The sequence below is a fragment of the Carcharodon carcharias genome, chromosome 14 (assembly GCF_017639515.1).
Source record: "Carcharodon carcharias isolate sCarCar2 chromosome 14, sCarCar2.pri, whole genome shotgun sequence".
Taxonomy (NCBI): Eukaryota; Metazoa; Chordata; class Chondrichthyes; order Lamniformes; family Lamnidae; genus Carcharodon; species Carcharodon carcharias.
This window is the reverse complement of record NC_054480.1, coordinates 28,132,691-28,154,285: the sequence shown is the minus strand read 5'-3', so window position 1 is coordinate 28,154,285 and position 21,595 is coordinate 28,132,691. Positions and strand designations below refer to the sequence as shown.

The 21,595-nt window shown below is 41.3% G+C and overlaps 1 protein-coding gene across 12 annotated transcripts in view; it reads left to right on the top strand.

Moving 5' to 3' along the window:
• LOC121286861 (band 4.1-like protein 1) overlaps positions 1–21,595 on the top strand; it is a 278,934-nt gene that overhangs the window by 158,018 nt on the left and 99,321 nt on the right. For all 12 annotated transcript variants that reach the window (XM_041204025.1, XM_041204027.1, XM_041204020.1 and 9 more), the window contains one exon: positions 2,850–3,053. In XM_041204025.1, the coding sequence (XP_041059959.1) occupies positions 2,850–3,053 (204 nt within the window). The remainder of the gene's footprint in view (positions 1–2,849; positions 3,054–21,595) is intronic.

Sequence of the window (21,595 nt, the reverse complement as noted above, 5' to 3'; positions counted from 1 at the left end):
AAAGTATCATTTGGTTTCTCCAACGTAGAGAAGACTGCATTTTGTGCAGCGACTACAATATGTTAAATTGAAAGAAGTCTATGAAACTTGCACCTGAAAACCATGGGCAGAATCTTGTGCTCTTGCTGTTGTCGCGCTTGGAGGCGGGATGAGTGTGCAGAGTAAGTCCTCACTTAAGTTGTGGTTGCCTTTCTGAAAATCATGACTTAAAGTGAAACAACTTTGTGAATCGTGGGTTCCCATCGGAATCAATTGTTAAAGCCAGAGTTAGGTTCCTTGCCCAGAAAAGCCAATGTACAAGTTGAAATACTATAACGTACAAATGCAGCACTGGTCATTCCTAGCTGGAATAACTTACAAACTAAAATAAGTCACTGAGTGTAATAGAATACTGTACACAGTGAAATTAGATAAATCACCCAAACAAGCGCTGAGTGGTACAACTTCTGTCTCACCAACAGCACTCCTGAAACTCAACTCGTTGCTTGCTTTCCTTCCTTTCCTATTCTGTCAGTCTCTATTCCTCTGCTTTCCCTCTCTTTCCCCTTTCCCAACCCCCCCCCACTCTTTTTCTCTCTTTGTCTCTCTTTCTCTCTCTTTTCTCACCCTGCCTCTCTCTTTCTCTTTTTCCTTTCTCTCTCCCTCTCTTGCTTGCAATTATGTGACCAATTAATGACCACTTAAGGGCCTCATCCTGCTGACACTGGTATTAACCCCGTGGTGGGCATGCACAACAGGTAAACCTATGTGGGTTGCTTGTCACTTCCGGGGCGCTCTCGATCAAAGCACTCAGTGCCTGATTGAGGGACTGGACCTTAGGGAGTGGGTGGGGTGGCTACTGCTTAGAGTCACCCGCCGCACTCCTCTCCCTGCAACTCCCAGCCTTGAAACTCCTCCTTTCCATATTACTTAGCTGTTGCTCCATGATCCTGGTGCCCGTCCTTCTGGCAGCAGACACAGCAAGACTACCGCTCTCGGTCTTGATTCCAGGGAAAGGCCTGCCACTGGCCTCGCCACTGCCTGATTGGTTGTGGTTTAGCGGGCCATCCAGAAAAGAGTTCGTGTGGGTCTTTTGCCAGCTCTCCAACCTGCAGCAGCGATCTCTGATGTCTAATCAAGATTCCACCTCATCTGGGATTCTGGGAAGTGGAAGGGTGAAGGTCAAAGGGCAGGTATTGCAACTCCTCTACTTATGTGGGAAGGTCCTATAGGAAGGGGAGGGGGGTTGTTGGGGGTGATTGAGGAATGGATCAGGGTATCCAGAAGGATACTGAGAGGGGAGGGGAGGAGAAGAAAGATGTTTGATGGTGCATCATGCTGAAGGTGGCAGAAATGACAGAGGATGATCCTTTGAGTGCAGAGGCTGGTGGGGCAGAAGTTGAGAACAAGGAAAAGCCTGTTGTCGTTCTGGTAGGGGAGGGAAAGGAATGAGAGCAGGAGTGTATCAAATAGAACCAATATGTCAACCACAGTAGTGGTGGTTGTGGGGGGTGGGGGGGGTGGGTAGGGAATCCTCAGTTGAAGGGAAAGGAAGACATAGAGTTGAGGCATTAGTTACAAGGTAGGAGACATGGATTAACGATAACTGATGTGCTCAAATTGACATGGTGTGACTGCTTTTATTCTACAAGGATTTGCAATGAGGCCTCAGCTTTTCACCATATTTATAGAAAATTTAGATGAAGGAATAGAGAATTGTGCATCTAAGTTTGCTGACAACAGTAAGGTAGGTGACATTGTTAATAGTGTAGATGGAAGCCAAAAATTGCAAAGGAATATTGATAGATTAAGTGAGTGGGCAAAGCTGTGACAGAGTTCATTGGAGGAAAGTGCATATTGCCCACCTTGGACTGAAGAAAGCTAAATTGGATGGAAAGATAGCTATGTTCTAAATGGTGAGAGGCTAGGAAATGTAGATGAGCAGACTGGTTCAGGGTTTCAAGAACAGAAAACACTATAAGCCAGTGACCAGGTACAAGAAAATTAAAAGGGTGAATGGAATATTGACCTTTTTATCCTGAGGGCTGGGATACAAAGGGATGGAAGTTATGTTACAGATTTACGCAGTACTGATGAGACTTCATCTCAAGTATTCCATCCATTCAGTCCTGGGCATTACGATTTACTAAGGATATGTTGGACTATAGGGCAGATCTGGACTTTTTAAAAAATACATTTGACCCATTTTGCAATACTGAAAAATTCTCATTACAGACCAATGGGATTTTCAAACAAACTGGTTTAAACATAACCTATTTCCACAACTATTTGCCATCTGCCTTTTTAATTAAACGTATCTTTAAATATTTAACACACTTCAACTTTAAAAGCTTAAATGGAATTATAAATAGATAGAGGTGAGTAAGTGTTTAGAAATGTAAGAAATTGCAGCTGAAAGAGGGATCCTATTCAGCTGCTGTTGAGGATTTGACTCCTGGATGAGACTCTAGTCAACAAAACGGAGTTGAAGAATCTGAAGAATATTTGCTGTTTTTCTGGATTTCATGAGAAGAATAATCATTTCGCTAAAGATTTCCATGTGTCAATTTTTTGAAAATTCTAAATTTGTAGCAATATGCTTATAGTGAATTAGTAATTATTGTGACCCATAATTTTATTTTAAACCAATAACAGAGTTCTAAAAATGTTGCTCAATAAATTTATGCTATGTCTTTGGCCAGATGCGAATAAGGAAGAACATGCAGCATAAAAAGGCAAATGTATTTTAAAAGAAAGCTATTTTGGCTACTTTTAGTTATAAAACAAGTCTGTGCATACATGCAAACTAGGAAAATCAAACCCTTAATGTATTTAATGTTTAACCTTCTTTTAATTTCTTTTCCCTACAGAATGCTGAGAAAGATAAAAAAACAGAAAACATTCCAAAGGTAGTTGAAGAGCTGGATGTTGGAGAAACTGATGATGACAAAACTTCAGAAAGGACAACACCTGGCAAAACCCCTAAATCTCCATTAAAAGGATCCAAAAAACCAAAGACCATGCCTTGCAAGGTGACCCTTCTGGATGGCACAGAATTTGAGTGTGAAGTGGAGGTAAGGAGCAGTGCATGATTTAAAGAATACTCATTTCAAATGGACTAAAACCTCCATTTAAATGGTGAACAAATGAATTTGGCACAAGCATGCTAAGCATTTTCATGATAAAATCTCACAGCACAATTTCAAATCTCAGTGATTGATCAAAAATACGGCTGATCTGAACAAGAATGCAGCGAGTTACAAATTGTCATCTTTGTGGTTTCTTTAGGTTTTGTTTCTTTGGCTTTGTGTTTAATTTAAAACAAAAAAGCTGGGCATAAACTGATTTTCAATTACCTGCCTGCACATATAGGATGTAGTGAATTACCCTGGCAGTGGTATGGGTAGGCTTCAGGCCCATCTGATATTGGACCTAGGGCTTCACTTATAAGCGGCATGTGCTGGCAATGTGCTTTACAATTTCAGGGTGCTTGCAGCAGCCTTCAGGTAGGTCCTGAAGAGTCTGAAATGGGTGGAAGGTGGGAAACAATTGCCAGGAAGGTGGCCAGGCATGTGAAGTGATTGTAAAAAAGGGAGAAAAGCTGTCAGTAGAGGGAGGGACTGAACACAGGCAGACATTGATCTTTAGCACTGCAGTTAAACTCCGAGGAGCATTCCTGCACTCCTTTGTTGCCATCCTACCAACCCTAAGTTGTAATCACTTTTTCAAGTGGGATGTGCTGTGTGCTGCGGAGAATTCTAAGTGAGCCAATTTCAGCATTTGATATGACTTGAACTTGGCATGAGCTCCAATCACTGCTGGCCTGAATAAGAATGACTACTGTGCATCACTGAAATAACTGTGCTTCTTGTAAAGCTGAGCAGGAACTTGACCTGTCTGTAAGTACCTCTGTATGAGGGTGGTAAATTATGTTCATTTTTGAGGAAAAAATTTACACCTTAAAGAGACATAAGCTCCTGAAAATACATGATTCTAAAAGTGTTTACTAATTTACAAAACAAAATTGATTAATACAAATGCATTATTACGTTGTTTAGGCTGTAAACTGAACAAGAGTGAACAATGGTTACTTTGGCCTCACCCCAAATAAAACAGGATATTAAAGTACTTTTCAGTAAAGCCAGTGTCCCTTCAGCATGCAATAGAATTAAAATAGATCTAAAGCTTTTGATGTTGTACAGCTTGTGGTATGAGATTTGACCTGGGTATTGTTTTTCTATACTTGCAACAGATCTTGTCAGTTGAAAGTGCATGTAACAAAGATAGTTAATTCATTGAGGATCTTCTTTTTATATTCCAATCACTCTCGTACAGGAGAGGATAAAGAAGGGAAATGACATGGTGGCTCATAATTTCTGAACTCCAAAGCAGCGTAACCGGGAGGTTGCCCTGCATTGGGAGGCATTCTATAATTTGATTTAAATTGCAAACTTTGGATGGTTCCGACTATCCTACAGCAATAGTTACCCAGAAAAAAATAGAAGAACAAAAACTACTTTGAGTGTCTGGGTGACTATTGTACTGACCTCTCCTGACATCCCCCACGGGACCCGCCCCCCAACAGCTGTCACAGAACCCCCAGACTCTCCTCCCCACCGCTCCTCCCCCCAACTCCACCCCCCCCCCCCCCCCCCCCCCCCCCCCAACCCCTAGACCACCTGTAATGTAACAGTAATTTACTAATGCCATAAAAAGGGCGTGGCTTACTTGCCTTCAACTGAGCTGCCCTTGGCTATAGGCTGTGGCAACGCGCTGCACTACACAGGTCTTGCCCGGCCTGAGTCGGAATGTTGGGAGAGATAGGAACCAAATGGCAATCTGACCCAATTGCCACCCCACCGGAAGTTACGGGCCGGTGTGTGCAGCAGTGAGGTTACTCCTTTGAAGGAATGCTCAACTGCCTCTTTGCATATTATTTCCTACTAAATATTATTTAATAAGCTCTGAAGCTCTCCTAATGACTGAACCTTGGCCTGCCTTCTTCCTCATCTGCATGCTAACCCTTGGCAACGTCATCCAAAGAAAAGATATTACTGTATAATGAGGGAAAATATGAGTTCATCCACTTTGATAGGAAGATCATAAGAAATAGGAGCAGGAGTAGGCCATTTTGGCTCATTGAGCCTGCTCGGCCATTCAATAAGATCATGGCTGATCTGATTGTAGCCTTAATTCTACTTTCCTGCCTGTCCCCTGTAACCCTTGACCCCCTTGTAGATCAAAAAGCTGTCTAACTCACCCTTGAATATATTCAGTGATCTGCCTCCACTGTTCCTGTGGAAGAAAGTTCCATGGATTAATGCCTCTCTGAGAAACAAAATTCTTCCTCATTTCCATCTTAAATGGGAGACCCCTTATTTTTAAACTGTGCCCCATTGACCACATTCCCCCACAAGAGAAGACACATCCTCTCAGGATCTATCCTGTCAAGTCCCCTCAAATTCCTATATGATTGAATAAGCTCCAATGAGCATAGGCCCAACTTACTCAATCCTTCCTCATAAAACAACCTATTCACCCCAGGAATCAGCCTATTGAACTGCTTCTGATGGAAATATATCCCTCCTTAAGAAAGGAGACCCAAACTGTAGACAGCGCTCAGATGCAGTCTCACCAATGCCCGCCTGTACAGCTGTAGCAAGGCTTCCCTACTTTTATACACAACCCGTCTTGCAATAAAGGCCAATATTCCATTTGCGTTCCTAATTACTTGCTGTGCCAGCATGCTAACGTTTTGCGATTCATGTACAAGGATACCCAAGTCCCTCTGTACTTCAATGTCCCTCCTGCCCGATTAAATGCCCATCCCACCTCCAAACTCACCACCGAGAGGCATTAAATTCCACCCAATGTTGCATATAACATCTGAGAACACCGAGAAAGTGGAAGGGTTAATAGAGGCACAACTGATGTCATCAACTTAAATGAGGAAGCTGACCACCTTTTCTTTGGATGATGTTGCCAAGGGTTAGCATGCAGTTGAGGAAGTAGGCAGGCCAAGGTTCAGTTATTGGGAGAACTTCAAAGCTTAAGTTTCCATGGTGGAAGGAGAAGCCTTTGCAAAAAATTTTCAGTCAGGTAGATAAGAATGAAAGCAAGTGAGGGCAGTCCCATTCAGCTAGACAGTGGAGGAGGGGCATTCGAAGAGAAGGTTGTGATTGTGTCACATTTGCAGAGACGTCAAGGGGAATGAAGACAGAGAATAGACTTCAGTAACAGATTATGTAATTTGTGACTTTGATTAGTTTTCATTCTGTGACAGTGGCGAAAACTTGAGAAGAGAGATTGAGAAGAAATAAGTCCCCAGGTTATTTTTCAATATGTAACAATAGTTACAAGGTTGACCTTTGGGATGTCACACAAGAAAAGTTTCTAATCTAATAAAATTGTTTAATTTATGTAACTGAATAATGTGATTTTTGAGTTATTTCAAGAAATTAAATATTTGTCTTCTTTACATACTCATGAGCTTTCAGACACCTCTTGCCTTACTTACTAACTCCAAAGCAGTACTTCACATTTGATCTATCAGATTTGAAGCTGTAATATCTTTTTTACTGAGTTTGGAAGAGACCGGGCTCTGACAGATTGGCTGTACAATACATTAATGCTCTAGTGAAATGGTACTTGGGTTTGCATCCTTGATGTAGGATTCCTGTCTCTGCCAGGTAATAGGGAGGTAGTGGAAGAGACATTATTTGAGCTCATTCGCAAATAGCTCCTCATAGGGAGAGGTCAGGGAGCAATTGTGCTTGCTTATCTCTGATGGACAAGAATGTTGTATAGCACAAGACAGGATTTATGAAGAGGAGGATAAATGTCTTTTTACATTTGAGCCAAGAGGAAAGAGAAGCACATTGGATTTGAGCTTCTGTCAGGAGCACATCACTTTCCTTGAAAACTACTTTATCAATTTGTGAGGTCAGAACATTTTCTGCTGACCCTGAATGATTTACAAGCTCAAATTGACAGATCTTCAACTAATATATTTTGGATTGCATTTGAAAACTGTAGATCATGAAAACTGTTTTATTTTGTATCATGAAGTACTTGAGAGCAGTTAATTCTTGATATAGCTGTGGCACAATATGAAACATTCGTTTTGAATTGATTTGATTCTTAAAGTTTCGAAATTCACTTTTATTATATTATCATTAACTCTTTAAAGCACATTATTATCTGCATGGATATTTTCAAAACCATTTTCTAGCACTAACTTGATACCTGAAGGAACCATTTTCCTTTTGTTAGTATAGCTGTGTGCAGTAAAATATTGATTTCCATTTAGAATGTGTAATATGGAATGACCTAAGGCAGAACATGATTTAAAGAGTGTGGCCCTTGCCAATTAAGGCTGCTTATGTGTGACTGGGTGATGCAGTGAGTTAGACACTAAGCTCTCCTCTCTGAAACCTGCTTCAAACTCAGGCACAGACTGATAGGATGGAACTTCCTTCTGTCTACTGACTATGAGAATCCAATGCAAGATGTGCTTGGGCAGTCCTAATGGGCGTACAGGATGAGCAGTCTCCACTTTTCACTAATTGACAATGTTGGAAATAAAAAAAATTGCTACACCGTGGAAAAATGGCATTCAAATAAATTAGAAAGTGCTTTTTCTGAGCTTGAGGCTGTTTTGCATTGTTACTGTAGACAGAGCTGTGCAATACATGAATGCTTGAAGCTAAAACTGGTTGTCTGAAATTGAAAGTGTTTTATTTTCCTGCATGAATGTTCCTAATCTTACATGCATTAGAGAGAAAAAAAAAACGATACATAATAATAGAACTGAAACTTCGAGGAGTGTTTCTGAAGTGGTAAAAGAACAAAAATCTGAATGATTGACCTCCAATTTTGGTCTGCTTTATTTTAAGAAAAATACCTGCTGTTAGCAACGTTCATAGAAATAAAGCTGTTTTCCATTGGGAATAAAGCAAATAGGATATTAATGCACCTTCTTCAGAAACTAAAGTAAATTCTGAGTTAAAAGATTCCAATTAACCTGACGAATGCTTTTGACACTAGGGTGATAGAGGACTTGTATTTTCTGTTCTTCCCTGAGTTCTGTCATTGGAGATCCAAGGAGGAGGACAGACTTTAGATGGAAGATTGATACAAAATAAGCAAGGATAAAATGACGTGGGAAAAAGATTGAACGCTAACTGACTGAACGGTGAATTTCTATGCCACTTGCAATATTGTACCATAAAAGCATTCACATCAACTTAAATGGCTAACTCTCACTTCACCCTGAAGCAAATAAAATCAATTCTGCCAGCATTGATTAGACTTTGAGTCAACTACAAACCTAAAGTGACTCTCAAGTATACTCCTGCTACTGTAGAGAGTTCTGTTTGCTGATGAGAATTCAATAATGGCGCAGCATTGGCATACTTCCTGTGGGTCTTGCCTTTGTGGTTAATAATCTGGAGCCACTTCTGCCCTGTGGAAACTTTTTCCTTAGCATCTCCTCCTTGCCTCTTCCCTTTCTGCCTAAACCAAATAACCTCAAGACTGTCTTCTTCAATCGTTCCGTTTCTTCCCTCCCCCCTGCCCTTGATCTTTCTTTGCCCCCTATCCCTGCTTGGTAACTATTGTCCTGTAAAGCTCTCTCTGCACATGGAACGAACACTGTAGAAATGTAAGTTATTGTTAATTGGATATCTGTTGCTGTGTTAATTCACTCAAACCTGCTCTGAGATGTGAGGTAAAATTTTCTTGGTGTTTATGAGGCTAATTAGTGCTGAAACAGTTTAGTGGTATGTATATGCAGTCTCATCTGCTGTTTCACATTAGCTGCAGCACCGAAGTTCCATTTTGCCTGCTGTGGAAGGAGTTGGAACCAACAAATTAACATTGATTTTGAATATTAAATACTACATTAATTTTCCCAGCAAGTCAAGAGCCTCAGCATACTTTGCTACTATTAAGCTCTGGCTCCATCAGATCCTTGTTTAGACTGGTAAACTGCATCACCACAGAACAAAACCTGTCCTTGTTGTCCCAAAAGGATTCTTCTTGATGAGCAGGAGCAGAGGCTGAGTACTTGAAATACTGATCCAGTATGTGGCCACGCTTCAGCATTTCAACAGAAATTGGTGATATTGAAATTCTGGTTTAGCTATCCATCTAGTGTAGCATAATTCTGTATATTTTTTAACAAGTAAGGTGTTGTGCTGAGAGTCTCCATCAGCACCGATGTTTCTGCTGACACATATTTGAATAAAATCTTGCCTGTGGAGTTTCTATTTGAGCTTTTTTATAGCAGAGCTGAAACCACCATGGATTTGTTCCAGAGCAAAGCAAAAGGCAACTGAATGGTTTCTATTAAATTGAACACGTTGGAGTAGATTTTCCACTTGCCACCCAAGCATAAAGCAACATTCCAGATCAGCTGTCCTTATAGAAACCACTTGAATTTCTATGGGGAATGTAAGTCAAGTTCAGGAGCTGCTATAATTGACCATCGATTAGCAATGCTAGTCTTACATCTGGGCGGTAAGTTCAAAATCTAGCCCATTGTCTTTCTGTTTTAAATAGGCATCTGTAGAACAGAGAATAGAACCCTATCTGGCTCACTAATATCCTTTAGGGAAGGAAATCTGTTGCCCTTACCTGGTCTGGCCTACATGTGACTCCAGGCCTACAGCAATGTGGTCAACTCTTAAAGGCCCTCTGAACTGGCCTAGCAAGCCATTCAGTTGTATCAAACTGCTACAGAGTCTCAAAAATTAAATGAAACCGGATGGCCCACCCGGCATCGACCTAGGCACTGTGGGTGTACCTACACCACATGGACTGCAGCAGTTCAAGAAGGCAGCTCACCGCCACCTTCTCAAGGGCAACTAGGGATGAGCAATAAATGCTGGCCCAGCCAGTGAAGCCCACATCCCATGAATGAGTTAGAAAAAAATAGATTCTGCTTGGAAAACTCCATGCGTTTTTCTTTCTCAACCAGGAGGAAGAGGTTGCCTGGAGAATGAATTTTCCATGGCTGCCAGTAATTCTCTTCTCGTATTATTGATCAGTTGAAAGGGTGGATGGATTTTATACTGTAGTTCATGCTGCCAGTTTTCCACTGCCTATTTTTGGTCAGGTATCGTGATTTTCAGGTTATCCTTTTGTGGGTAAGTCAGTTTAAGCATTAAGGAAGGCTCAGTGTCACTATTCTCTGTATCAGAGAGCTGATTCCGTGATCATAGCAACAACGGAGCGGGTGCTCTGACAATCCTCAGTAGAAATGGAGAGGAAGCTGATTTTTCTTGATTTAGTATGACCAACTTATTATCGTAATTTAAATGTTCTCTGAGGAAGCATGAGAGCAACTGCACCTGAAGGACAGCAGCTCTATTTCAACATAGCTGACTGACATTAAATGCATGAGTTTAGTCTTTATCTCCTGGTTAGGGGCAGGGCTGACCCCTTGATCTCTTCCCCATTAAGGGATTCATGAGTCAGCATGCCAACTAACACAGTCAGCATCATCTTAAGCCAATGGTTCCCAAACTTTTTTGGGCATGCCCCCTTATTAGATTTACCAACTTTTTGCGTACCTGCAGCTTTTTTTAAACAACCTTTAATGATCACACATTTTGTAGTCAGTCAGTCTCACTTCAGTGGTGGAAAAATTATTAGAATCAACTCCAGGATAAACTGTCACTTAGAAAGGCATGGATTAATCAGGGATAGTCAACACAATTTTATTAAGGGAAAGTTGTGCCTTATAAACTTAATTGAATTTTTGGAGGAAGCAACCAAGAGAATTGATGAGGATAGTGCAGTGGATGTGGTCTGCATGGATTTTAATAAGGCATTTGACAAGGTCCCACATGGCAGAATGGTCAGAAAAGTAAAAGCGCAAGGGATATAGGGGAATGTGGAGAGTTGGATCCAGAATTGGCTCAGTAACAGGAAACAAAGGGCAATGATCAATGTTTTCGTGGATGGAAAGTGGTTTCCAATGGTGCTCCACAGGGATCAGTGTTGGCTCCCTTGATGTTTGTTGTACATATTAATGATTTGGACTTAAATATGGGAGGCATGATTGGGAAATTTGCAGATGACACAAAATTCGACCATGTAGTTGATAGTGAAGAGGATAGCTGTCAACTCCAGAATGATATCAATGGTTTGGTTGAGTGGGTAGAAAAGTGGCAAATGGAGTTCAATCTGGAGAAGTGAGGTATTCATTTTGGGAGGGCAAACAAAACAAAGGAATACACAATAAACAGGAGGATATTGAGAGGGGTAGAGGAAATGACAGACATTGGAATGCATGTCCACAGGTCCCTGAAGGTGACTGGACAGATAGATAAGGTGGGAAAGAAGGCATATGGAAAGCTTTCCTTTATTGGACAACGTATAAAATACAAAAGCAGCATGTACTGCTGGAACTGTGCAAAAAGATTGTTAGACCACAGCTAGAACTTTGCATACAATTCTGGTCACCGCTTTACAGGAGGGACATAATTGCTGTGGAGAGAGCACAGTGGAGATTTACAAGAATGTTGCCAGGGCTTGAAAATTGCAGCTTTGAGATAATTTTGGGAAGGCTGGTGTTGTTTTCCTTAGAACAGAGGAGCCTGAGGGGTGACCTGATTTGAGATGTACAATATTATGAGGGGCCTAGACAGAGTAGACAGGAAAGACCTGTTTCCCCAAGCAGAGAGGTCAGTTACCAGGGGTCACAGATTAAGGTGGTTGGTAGAAGATTAGATGGGATATTAAGAAAAACCTTTTCACCCAGAGGGTGGTAGGTGTCTGGAATTTGCTACTTGGATTGGTGGTTGTAGCAGAAAACCTCAACTGATTAAAAGGTACCTGGATCTGCACCAGAAGTGCTGTAACTTGCAAAGCAATGGATTGGGTGCTGGAAGATGGGATTAGAATGGGTGGCTAGTTTTTTCAGCCAGCGCGGACACGAGGGGCTGAATGGTGTCTTTCTGTGCCATAACTTTTTTGTGGTTCTAAATCATCATTTTTACATGTTTAGACATTACAGGTAAACATATGAAATTAATGGTAAATAAAAAAAATTGTGTTGAATGAGCAGTTTGTTAAAGCATAAGCACACCTCCAACCCCGTTACCACCCCTCCCCCTGCCCAAACAAGATCACTCACTCAGTAGTCCCCCATTACACCCCTCACCCCTCATTCACTCAATCAGCAGCTCCCCCCCCTTTCCAACCCTCCTCATCCCTCATTCACTCAGTCAGCAGCCCCTCTTCCCAAACACTCTACACCCACTCACTCCTTTGTACAGTTCCTTTTGTGAGATAGCTCCACCAGGGTGATGGTTGTGTACCTTTTTGAGACAGCTCCACTTGGACAATGCTTTGACCAGCAGTTGCTGATCTCACACCACTGCCACGTTGGTACTTAGGCTCATGCACCGACAGTCAGCTTTCTGCTACTCGCTCCTCCTCCAATCACAGGTTGTTTCTCTCCCATGCTTGCTGCTAATAGGCACCACTGCACCTCAGTAGTGTACCTATCAGCAGCAAGCACAGGAAAAAAACGAGCTGTGATTGAAGAAGTAGCAGGAAGGTGAGTGACAGCACATGAGCTTGAGTACCAGAGACACTTGTGTTGAGAACCCTTGGAGGTTGGAAAAAATTTCCCATCCCTGAAATCCTGTAATTAAACAAGTAAGGAACTCACCAAGGCTCCTTCAACAACACTTTTTCCAAACCCACGACTTCCACCACCTAGAAGGACAAGGGCAGCACATGCATGGGAACATCACCACCTGCAAGTTCCCCTCCAAGCCCCACACTATCCTGACCTGGAAATATATCACCATTCCTTTGCTGTGACGGGGTCAAAATCCTGGAACTCCCTCCCTAATAGCACTGTAGGTGTACTTACACCACATGGACTTCAGTAGTGCAAGAAGGCAGTGGTGACCAGGGCAATTAGGGATGGGCAGTGAATGCTGGTCTAGCCAGTGATGCCCAAATCCCATGAATGAATTTAAAAAAGGAGAAATGTACTTACCAGAAATATCTGTCATACCTCCCAGGGATATGCATATCCCACTTTGGGAACCAGTTTCCTGAGTGTTTTTTCTGCACAGATTTTTCCCTGCTTCGTACTAGAGAATACCATCTCCAATGGATGGCCTACTGTTAATGTGAAACAAGTTATCAAATTTCTTACTTCCCCTGGCTAAGTGTGTCAGTAATGCATCGATCCCCTCATTGTCTCGGTGAGTGTTAGAAGGATTTAAAACCTGTGCGAATTACACTCAGTTTTTTAAAAAAAATTCTGATGCTTGACAGTTTCCCATGTTGCGCTTGTTTGTTTCATGGAAACTGGTGGAAGTGTTCTCCTGTAACCAAAGCTTCTGTCACTTGGTTGATGAATCAGCAGACTGAAGGCTAACATCAGCAACTGACATGTAAGCAATTAATTATATGGTAACCTTCACAGCTATTGGCAGGACGATCCCTGTAGCAACTCTTACTTGCAGGAGATGATATAACCACGGCAGTCTCCATCATGAATTATGGGCGATGATGGCTTGACTCTTCCTGCATCTGCACTTAGATATGCATAAGTCTGAGGGCTTGGTGCCTGGGATTAGGCCGAATGGGTGTCAAACACCTGAGGTGCACTCGCATTGCTATTGCTCCCTCTGCATGAACCCTCCAAGTGTAGCAATGCCATGGGAATGCCCAATGGGTTTCCCGCACTAAGCATAGTGCTTGTTGTTTAATGAAGCAACTGCAGGTACAGCTGTGGGGGAAAGGAAAGCAAAAGTATGCAACTAATCTGTCAATTACACATTTAAGAATCAAATGTTTAAAAGCTAGAACAGTAAATCGCAACAGTCGGTGCTGAAGGAGTGGATAATTGCATTCAGCTAGGGACCAATTTATGTATGATTGACTAAAATCAACAACTGTCATGAGGCTCAGACAATTTCTGGATAAGGCATCCAAATCGTGGAAAAATTTATACTGTAGAAAGGATACTGGAGTTATAGAAAAGTGGCTGTGTAGATTCACTAGGGCAATGGGAGGGATGAAGGGATATGGCTGTCATATAGCTTGAAAAGGTCAGGGCCACAAAGGTCCAAAGAGCAATAACTTTTAAAATGTCTCTAGTCCAGTAGCTTAGTTCAGAAGACCATGGCCAGATTTTGGGGGATGGGGCATTGGGCAAACTTTGAACTCCCATAGGCAGATACATGAGTTTCTTGCATGCACGAGCAGGCGGACTCCTGAATGGTATCCAAAGTGGCAGTTGTGCCTAACTGTCCTGTGTAAATGAGGTATCCTCCCACTGACCATGTAAAGCCAGGACTAGAGGGCACCGCTGGGTAAGTTATCAGTGTAAACCATGGGAACACAATCTTGGGAGTTTTGGGACTAGCATTATTGCCAAAAGTGTAAAAGAAGATGTTAAAAGGTTTTTAAGGATATTGGAATATGGAATGCACCAGAGCAAATGGCTTTTGAAACTGAATCATTCACAACTTTTAACTGGAAAATAAATGAACATGTAGAAAAATACTAACAGATTCAGAAAAAGAACAAGGACTTGCTCCATTGTGGGACTCGCAACAACAGAGTTATGATGGGCTGATATTAGATTATTATGAAAATGCCTTGCTAAGTGTCTGGTAATATAAGCAATTTTAAAGCTTCTGCTTTTTGCAGAAACTACGTTTTGTGAATCAGAATATTGCATGGTTAATTAGTAATGTCCACTACTTAACAATACTTATATATAATTTTGTTAGGTTTATGAAATGAAGTAGCTTTGAAAAAAATCTCATCAACTGCTGGATAACAAGTAGCCTATTTCTTGATCAGTAATTATTTACACATTCTACTTAAGGCAGAATAGAAAATGCAGAACATTCGTAATGACTGTTTTATTAGCTAGTGTGTGGGCAACTGAAGTAGTTGACCTATAAAGGCTCATGCTTTAAAATGGAAAATCTTCCACAGGTACACAGAAATGGAATGAAATAAATCACATGAATAAAGCTCTGGATGTTCTAGGGTTGAGTAAGTCATTTATAATCTGCTTTAAATGACTTGCAATGTATGTCCACTTCATTAATGTGAATATAGAAACGAACTACCATTGGTAAAATGTTGGCTGTGCAGGTAGCAGTTTCTTTGCATTACTTCTAAAATGCTGGATCATAATGAGTGTCAGCTAGAAATCATGATCATTTTCAGCAGAAGAGGCTTGGGGTTTGCAACAGGTCAGAATATTGTACTTTTACCTCTGGGGCTTGAGGTTGAATCGGAGCAAGGCTAAGATATAGTTTGCTTTCACTGTCGACTTTTGCAGTGACCTGCCACCTCTCTTTTGAGCCATTGAAGTGACTTCCTGCTGTTCATCCTAATGGGAGGAGGGAAATAACATGCTCTGGAAAAGCATTTTCTAAGCACTATTAAAACCAGCAGCAGTATAAGTGGAAGGCTGAGCCAAGCATTTACAATGGAGATATTTCTAAGCTGGAATCTGAAAGTAGACCCCACAAGCCTTTAAAGTGCTCATACCCCTTGTAAAAAAGTTGGGTGGGATTTTTGACTTGAAAACCGTTGACTTTTAACGGTTCTCTAAATTTTACTGTCCCACCCACGACAATGCCCACCTGGTGTCAGGGTCGGAAAATCCCGCCCATAGTCTCCATTCCTGCCTCTGTTCCCTAGCCACTGATTTCATCCCTCTCCCTGACTACTGAACCAGACTGTAACATCGAAGTGCTATTTGACCTTGAGCTGAAGTTTTGCCTCCATGTTCTCTCCATTATAAAGGACACCTATGTTTAAAAGTCAGTCTCCATCCTTCTCGCAGCCATCCATTGCTGAAATCCTCAGCCATGCACTTGTGACCTTCAGAAGGCTGGGGCCCGTTTCCCAACCACTCCGATTGCGCGTGCCCGCCAAAAGTAAAATTCAGGCCCTGGATTTAGGGTTATTTTAATGCTCTCTTGGCTGGCCTCCCATCTTCTGTGCCTCATAAATGGGAGCTTATCAAAAACTCTTCGACCCACATCCTAACTCAAATCCTTCTATTTGATGACTTACATTGCCCAGCTGCACGTCAAATTTAAAATTCTCATCCTTTTGTTCAAATCCCTTCATGGCCTTACTCCTCCCCATTTCTGTAACATCTTCCAGCTATGCCTCTTGTGCACTCCCCCATTCCTTTGTTCCACCATTGATAGCTGTGCCTTCAGCTGCCAAGGCTCTAAACTTTGGAATTCCCTCCCAGACCTCTGCACGGCTCCTCTTTTAACTCTTTCGAGTACAAACCCGTTTCCATCTGTTTCAGATGAAGTTACATTGGTTTCATAGTTTGCCATTGTGAGATTTGAACTCTTGATCTTGGGGTTACAAACCCAGTACCATAACCACTTGGCTATTTAGGCCAAGCTTTGCTCCTCTTTTAACTCTTTCGAGTACAAACCCGTTTCCATCTGTTTCAGATGAAGTTACATTGGTTTCATAGTTTGCCATTGTGAGATTTGAACTCTTGATCTTGGGGTTACAAACCCAGTACCATAACCACTGGGCTATTTAGGCCAAGCTTTGCTCCTCTTTTAACTTTTGGCAGTGCTTTGTACTAGCATTTGATAAGCACAGTAAATTGTAACTCTTTCGAGTACAAACCCGTTTCCATCTGTTTCAGATGAAGTTACATTGTTTCATAGTTTGCCATTGTGAGATTTGATCTCTTGATACTCTTTTGAGTAAACCTGTTTCCATCTGTTTCAGATGAAGTTACATTGTTTCATAGTTTGCCATTGTGAGATTTGAACTCTTGATCTTGGGGTTGCAAGCCCAGTACCATAACCACTTGGCTATTCAGGCCAAGCTTTGCTCCTCTTAAACTCTTGATACTCTTTCGAGTACAAACCTGTTTCCATCTGTTTCAGATGAAGTTACATGTTTCATAGTTTGCCATTGTGAGATTTGAACTCTTGATCTTGGGGTTACAAACCCAGTACCATAACCACTTGGCTATTTAGGCCAAGCTTTGCTCCTCTTTTAACTCTTTTGAGTGCAAACCCGTTTCCATCTGTTTCAGATGAAGTTACATTGTTTCATAGTTTGCCATTGTGAGATTTGAACTCTCGATCTTGGGGTTACAAACCCAGTACTATAACCACTTGGCTATTTAGGCCAAGCTTTGCTTCTCTTTTAACTCTTTCGAGTACAAACCCATTTCCATCTGTTTCAGATGAAGTTACATTGTTTCATAGTTTGCCATTGTGAGATTTGATCTCTTGATACTCTTTTGAGTAAACCTGTTTCCATCTGTTTCAGATGAAGTTACATTGTTTCATAGTTTGCCATTGTGAGATTTGAACTCTTGATCTTGGGGTTGCAAGCCCAGTACCATAACCACTTGGCTATTCAGGCCAAGCTTTGCTCCTCTTAACACTTTCGAGTACAAACCCATTTCCATCTGTTTCAGTTGAAGTTACATTGTTTGCCATTGTGAGATTTGAACTCTTGATCTTGGGATTACAAACCCAGTACCATAACCACTTGGCTATTCAGGCCAAGCTTTGCTCCTCTTAACAGCCATCATCTGTTTTTTTTCAGATGAAGTTACATTGTTTCATGGTTTGCCATTGTGAGATTTGAACTCTTGATCTTGAGGTTACAAACCCAGTACCATAACCACTTGGCTATTTAGGCCAAGCCTGACAGCCATCATAGTTTTTTTGCCACTGTGAGATTTGAACTCTTGATACTCTTTTGAGTAAACCTGTTTCCATCTGTTTCAGATGAAGTTACATTCTTTCATAGTTTGCCATTGTGAGATTTGAACTCTTGATCTTGGGGTTACAAACCCAGTACCATAACCACTTGGCTATTCAGGCCAAGCCTAGAAGATGCAACTCCTTCAAGTACAAACCCATTTCCATCTGTTTCAGATGAAGTTACATCATTTTGCCATTGTGAGATTTGAACTCTTGATACTCTTTTGAGTAAACCTGTTTCCATCTGTTTCAGATGAAGTTACATTGTTTCATAGTTTGCCATTGTGAGATTTGAACTCTTGATACTCTTTCGAGTACAAACCTGTTTCCATCTGTTTCAGATGAAGTTACATGTTTCACAGTTTGCCATTGTGAGATTTGAACTCTTGATCTTGGGGTTGCAAGCCCAGTACCATAACCACTTGGCTATTCAGGCCAAGCTTTGCTCCTCTTAAGGTGCTCCTTAAGATCTACCTCTTTGACCATTTTCAGCTGTCCACCCACTTCTCATTTCCACCACATTGCTGGGATCAATATCTGACCCAAACCAGTTCTCCCAATGTCACCGGCACTGCTATTTGAAACAAAAATATTTTAAAAATCAACACAGCTAGACAATATAAACAAAAAGGATGTCAGTGATAAGGAATACTATTTGATTTGTAAACCACGTATTGGTCTGGCTGTTACAGTCCCAAATCTAACTTACCTTAGATTAAAATTTAGTTAAATGTTTGTACTCTGCATCTGCTGAATCTTGGAGCTGAAAACTTTAACCAGCTTAATGAGCAGCTATTTGTGCTTGAGTGGTGATCGCATTCCTCCCTGTCTTTTCTTCCACACTCGTACGGCACTTTGGATTTGGCAATACCCCTGCATAAAGCCAAAGCATTACATAAGTGGGATGGGATATTCTTAAAGCTAAACATGTACAGTCATATTTTCAGATACCCACTATTGACCTTTATTAAATCGTTGCTTTGTTGGATTGCAAATTGGTTTCCTGCAGATGTGTCCTGCTGCACTGCAGTGAAGAGAGACCTGGGGCTGAATCTTATGTCCCGCAGGTGGGCGGGCGCCTGACCCAATCGGGTGTAAGATCGCGCGAGAAGACTCGGGCAAACGTCCCGGCGTCATTGCACACTCACGCAATATTTCGTTCAGTGTGCCCGCGCAAAAGTCAGGAGTGCGTCTGCCGAAAAATGAGGAGGGCAATTAAGCCCGTTAATAGCGCAATCGTTTCTGATTTTTTTTCCGTGGCCCGTCCAACCTTACGGCTGGCAAATTGGCCAGGCGGGATGAAATTTATTTATGAAATAAAATAAAAATATCTGTGGACAGCACTTTATCAGCTATATCAGGTGTTTGCGATGCATGGGCATTTTTTTTTTGCGGCTTTTTAAACCTTTATTTGATGATTTTTCAGTCAGCAGCTGCCTACCTTCAGGGATCTTTCTCGCAGTGCTCACCTACGCCTGCGGAAACGTCATCACCCACCCTCTCCCTGCCCCCACCCTGGCGGCGCTGAGCTTTTCAGCCCACGTTTCACGCTGGCTGGCCATTAATTGGCCAGGCAGCATGAAAATGCAGTCGGGGGCCTGTTTCCCAACCAGCTCCCAGATCTGCCGATTGCGCGCACCCACCAAAAGTAAAATTCAGGCCCTGGATTTAGGACAAATTGCATTGAATTAAGTTAAAATTGCATAGCAGCAGAAAAAATTTGTCAGTAACTTTGAAGATAATGGAACAAAAAATTTTAAGCATTAAAAAGATATTATACGTACTTTTGGCATGTAATCTATTTCTTGTTCACCTACATCACTTACACCAGACGAAGGCTCTGAAATTATCCTGTGGGGTACTGATGTGCAAAAATGCCTAAAAAAATTTCTGCGCTGCATGACAGTGCTTTGTTGGAGCCATTAACTGATTTATTTTTAATGCCACATCCAAAAAATAGCAGGGAGAGAGCAATTTCAGATAACGATGATAAGCATTTGTACACTAGTACCCGACAGAGTAATTTCAGAATTATGAATGGCATCATTAGGTATGAGTATAACTGATAGCACTGAATATACTAAATTGGTAATATAATTTCATGCAGTGATCAGCTACCACACTGTGATATTGGAAACATCGGTGTGATTAGATGAAAAGATCAGTGATGTCGAGCATTGACTTGCTGCTCTGTTTCCTCGCAGCAAAAGAGGGAGGTAGAAAGTTGGGTCACCTCCAGTTGCGGAGTCAGGGAAGACACATGGAATAAAATTTGTACACTGCATGTTGAAATGTGTAAAGTGGTCAGTTTTCAAAAAGAAGTACTAGTCAAGAATTAGAAATGAAAAGTTCGAGTTCGATGACGTGCCAACAATATTTAATTTATTGCTCCATTTTCCTGTAAGAGTAAAGCTGTTCTTTCGACCTCACTGGTAAAACAACGGCACTTGCTGTTGACCTCAAAGACAGCTACCCAGAAAGATCTTTGAGGTCCGTAGTAAGCATCATCACTTCATTGCTTACTGCAAAATTCAGGCCACTGAGAGCCCATGGTTCACAGGCCAGATAACTGGTTTATTCAAAATATATATTAAAACAAAAATCAAAAAGCTTAATGACCTCCTTCAAGAACTACAGGGGAAAATTATTTTGTTTCTGCTGAATTTAATTGCAGAACAATACCTTCTTGAATTTTGAGCTGTGAGTTCCTTTGGCAGAATTATTCTTCTGGGTTATTAAGCTGAATCAGCAGCTGTGATTGGTGCTTACTTTGCTCTTGTGCTTTTTATTTAAAAGATTTTTTTTTTCAACTTGTGGTAAGAAAATCAGCCAGAATGAAGGGAAATGGATTTATTGCATTTGCAGCTGTGGGTCAGCATATTCCTTCTAAAACAGGCACATTCATTAAGCAGAATGCTTAGTGCTTTTTTTAAAATCACACTCCAGTAAAGCTAGAAGTTTCAGTTCAGGTAGAATTTTGCAGTTATATGTTACCTTTTCATCACAGGTCATTATATTAAAAAAAACAAATTACTGATTCATTTTATAGTTACTGAAAATAGTTTGACGATTTAAAGCAGACTTGCATAGGGAAGAGAAAATAATTTTGTAGTGTCCACTAAATAATCTTGTGAATTCCATTCTGCAAGGAATTATTTGTAATTTTACAAAAAGAAAGACTTGCATTTATATAGCACCTTTCTCAGCCTCAGCAGGCCCCAAAGCACTTTACAGCCAATGATGTGCTTTTGAAGTGTTGGCGATGTCATAATGTTTAGAAACACGACCATCAATTTGCACACAGCAGACTACCACAAACAGTGATGTAACAATGGCCAGGTAATTTGTTTTGGTGATGTTGATTGAGGGATAAAAATTGGCCAGGGAACTGGGGAGAACTCTCTTGCTCCTGAACCAATGCCATGAGACCTTTTAATTCTGTCCAAGACGATAGATGGAGCCTCAGTTTAACACTTCATCCAAATGAGGCCACTTCCAATAATGCAATACTCGCTCAGTACTGCACTGAAGTGTTCCCTCGATTTTGTTTTTCAGTCTCTGGAGTGGGGCTTGAACTTCCTGACCCAAAGCAAGGCGACTGTCCACTGAGCAATGGCTGACCTTTTAGTTGAAGCTTTCTGTGCACCTTTACTATTGACTTTAGTTTTATTTTTCCCATTATCGAAGGTTCATGGCTTCAAAAATTGTTTATTTCAAGAACTGGGCAATTTTCTTTCAAAAATACTGTCTTGTGGGAAACCCTTAAGTAACTTCTCATTTATTTTTGTGGAACGAGGAGGGAAGAGGACCAACTTGACCTTTTCCCTGGCCAGGTCGGCCTGCAATTTCTTGATGTT